The sequence below is a fragment of the Plasmodium gaboni genome (assembly GCF_001602025.1).
Source record: "Plasmodium gaboni strain SY75 chromosome Unknown, whole genome shotgun sequence".
NCBI lineage: Eukaryota > Apicomplexa > Aconoidasida > Haemosporida > Plasmodiidae > Plasmodium > Plasmodium gaboni.
The window spans coordinates 1-1336 of record NW_017385532.1 but is presented as its reverse complement, the minus strand read 5'-3'; the positions used below and the strand labels follow the sequence as shown (position 1 = coordinate 1336).

The following is a 1336-nucleotide window of genomic DNA, read 5'->3' as shown; positions in this document are numbered from 1 at the left end:
AAAAATTTTTTTTTTTTTTTTTTATATTAATTTTTTTTTTTTTTTTTTTTTTTTAATAAAATTTTTTTTTATTTTTTTTTTTAGATGAAATTTTTTTTTTTTTTTTTTAGATAAAATTGTTTATTATTTTTTTTATTTTATGAATATTTTATTATTATTATTTTTTTTTAATATAATTTTTCTTATATATATATATATATATATATATATATATATTTTTTTTTATTTTATTAAAACTTTTATTATCTTTTTTTATTTGTTCTTTTTTATTTAAAAATATATTTTTTCCTTTTTTCTTTTTCAATCTAATAAAATATGTAAATTATATATAAAATATACATAAAACATATATATATAACATGTGATCCACAAAATAAATATATACACATATGTATTATTACCTTGTATAGCATGATTCCAAGTATCGTTGCCGCCACTGCACCTACGGCCGGACCAACTATCATTTCGGGAGAGGAAGTCGTGGGTGTACTAGGTGGTATAGGTTCAGATGGTGGATGGGGTACGGGTGCAGGTGTAGGGGATACAGGTGGTTGTGAATTATGTTGTTCAATTTGTTGTTTAATTTCTTTCACAGTTTCGTATGCTTTTGATGCTATGTCCAATATATAACGTGCTGTTGTTTCAAGTAGTTTTTCCGCTAAATCTTTTGGATTTCGATGTAGTTGGTTCAGAACAACTGGTGCAAATTTTGAAACATTTGAAACCAAGTTTTCAATAGCTTTAATTGGATCATTTTCATTTTTTGGTTCTAGTACAGGTATTGTTTTTGTTTTAACATATTTAACTATTGTTTTAATTGTATTAATATCGGAATCTTTTATTTTTTCATACATTTTTTCTAAATTATTAATATCGCAATTGCATTTATCACATTTTTGTTTTACATATTCTTCGGCTTTTTCTGGTAGTGATTCTGTATTTCCTAATGAACTGTTATTCTGTTTATACGCTTTATATTTCTCTTTTAATCCATCCCATTGTTCCTTTCTTTTTGCATACCAATTTTTATATTGATTTAATACCTTATCGCAATATATATTCCTATAATTATCAACAGATATAGCGCCTTCAAATTTATTTTGACATGTTTCAAGAAATTTTTTTCCTTCTTTTTTTTCTTCGTTACAAAATTGTTGTGACCATTCAGTTAACCAGCGTAAAAACTGTGGAGTCTCATCAATATTATCGTGACTTTCACAAGTATTGTTTGTTGTTCCGTTTTCATTATAGTAACACATCATAACATTCCATACATGTTGTTTATTTGTATTCCACCAGTCTTTACGCTTATCAGTAACGTTATAGTTATTGTTAT

At 24.6% G+C, this 1336-nt stretch overlaps 1 protein-coding gene across 1 annotated transcript; it reads right to left on the bottom strand.

The window, feature by feature from the left end:
* Window positions 1–401: 401 nt before the first annotated feature.
* On the bottom strand, window positions 402–1336 carry PGSY75_0038100 (putative EMP1-like protein; the record flags this gene model as incomplete). The annotated part of the gene is made up of 1 exon (XM_018783500.1): window positions 402–1336. A coding segment is annotated over one exon (935 nt), but the record flags the coding sequence as incomplete, so codon positions are not given.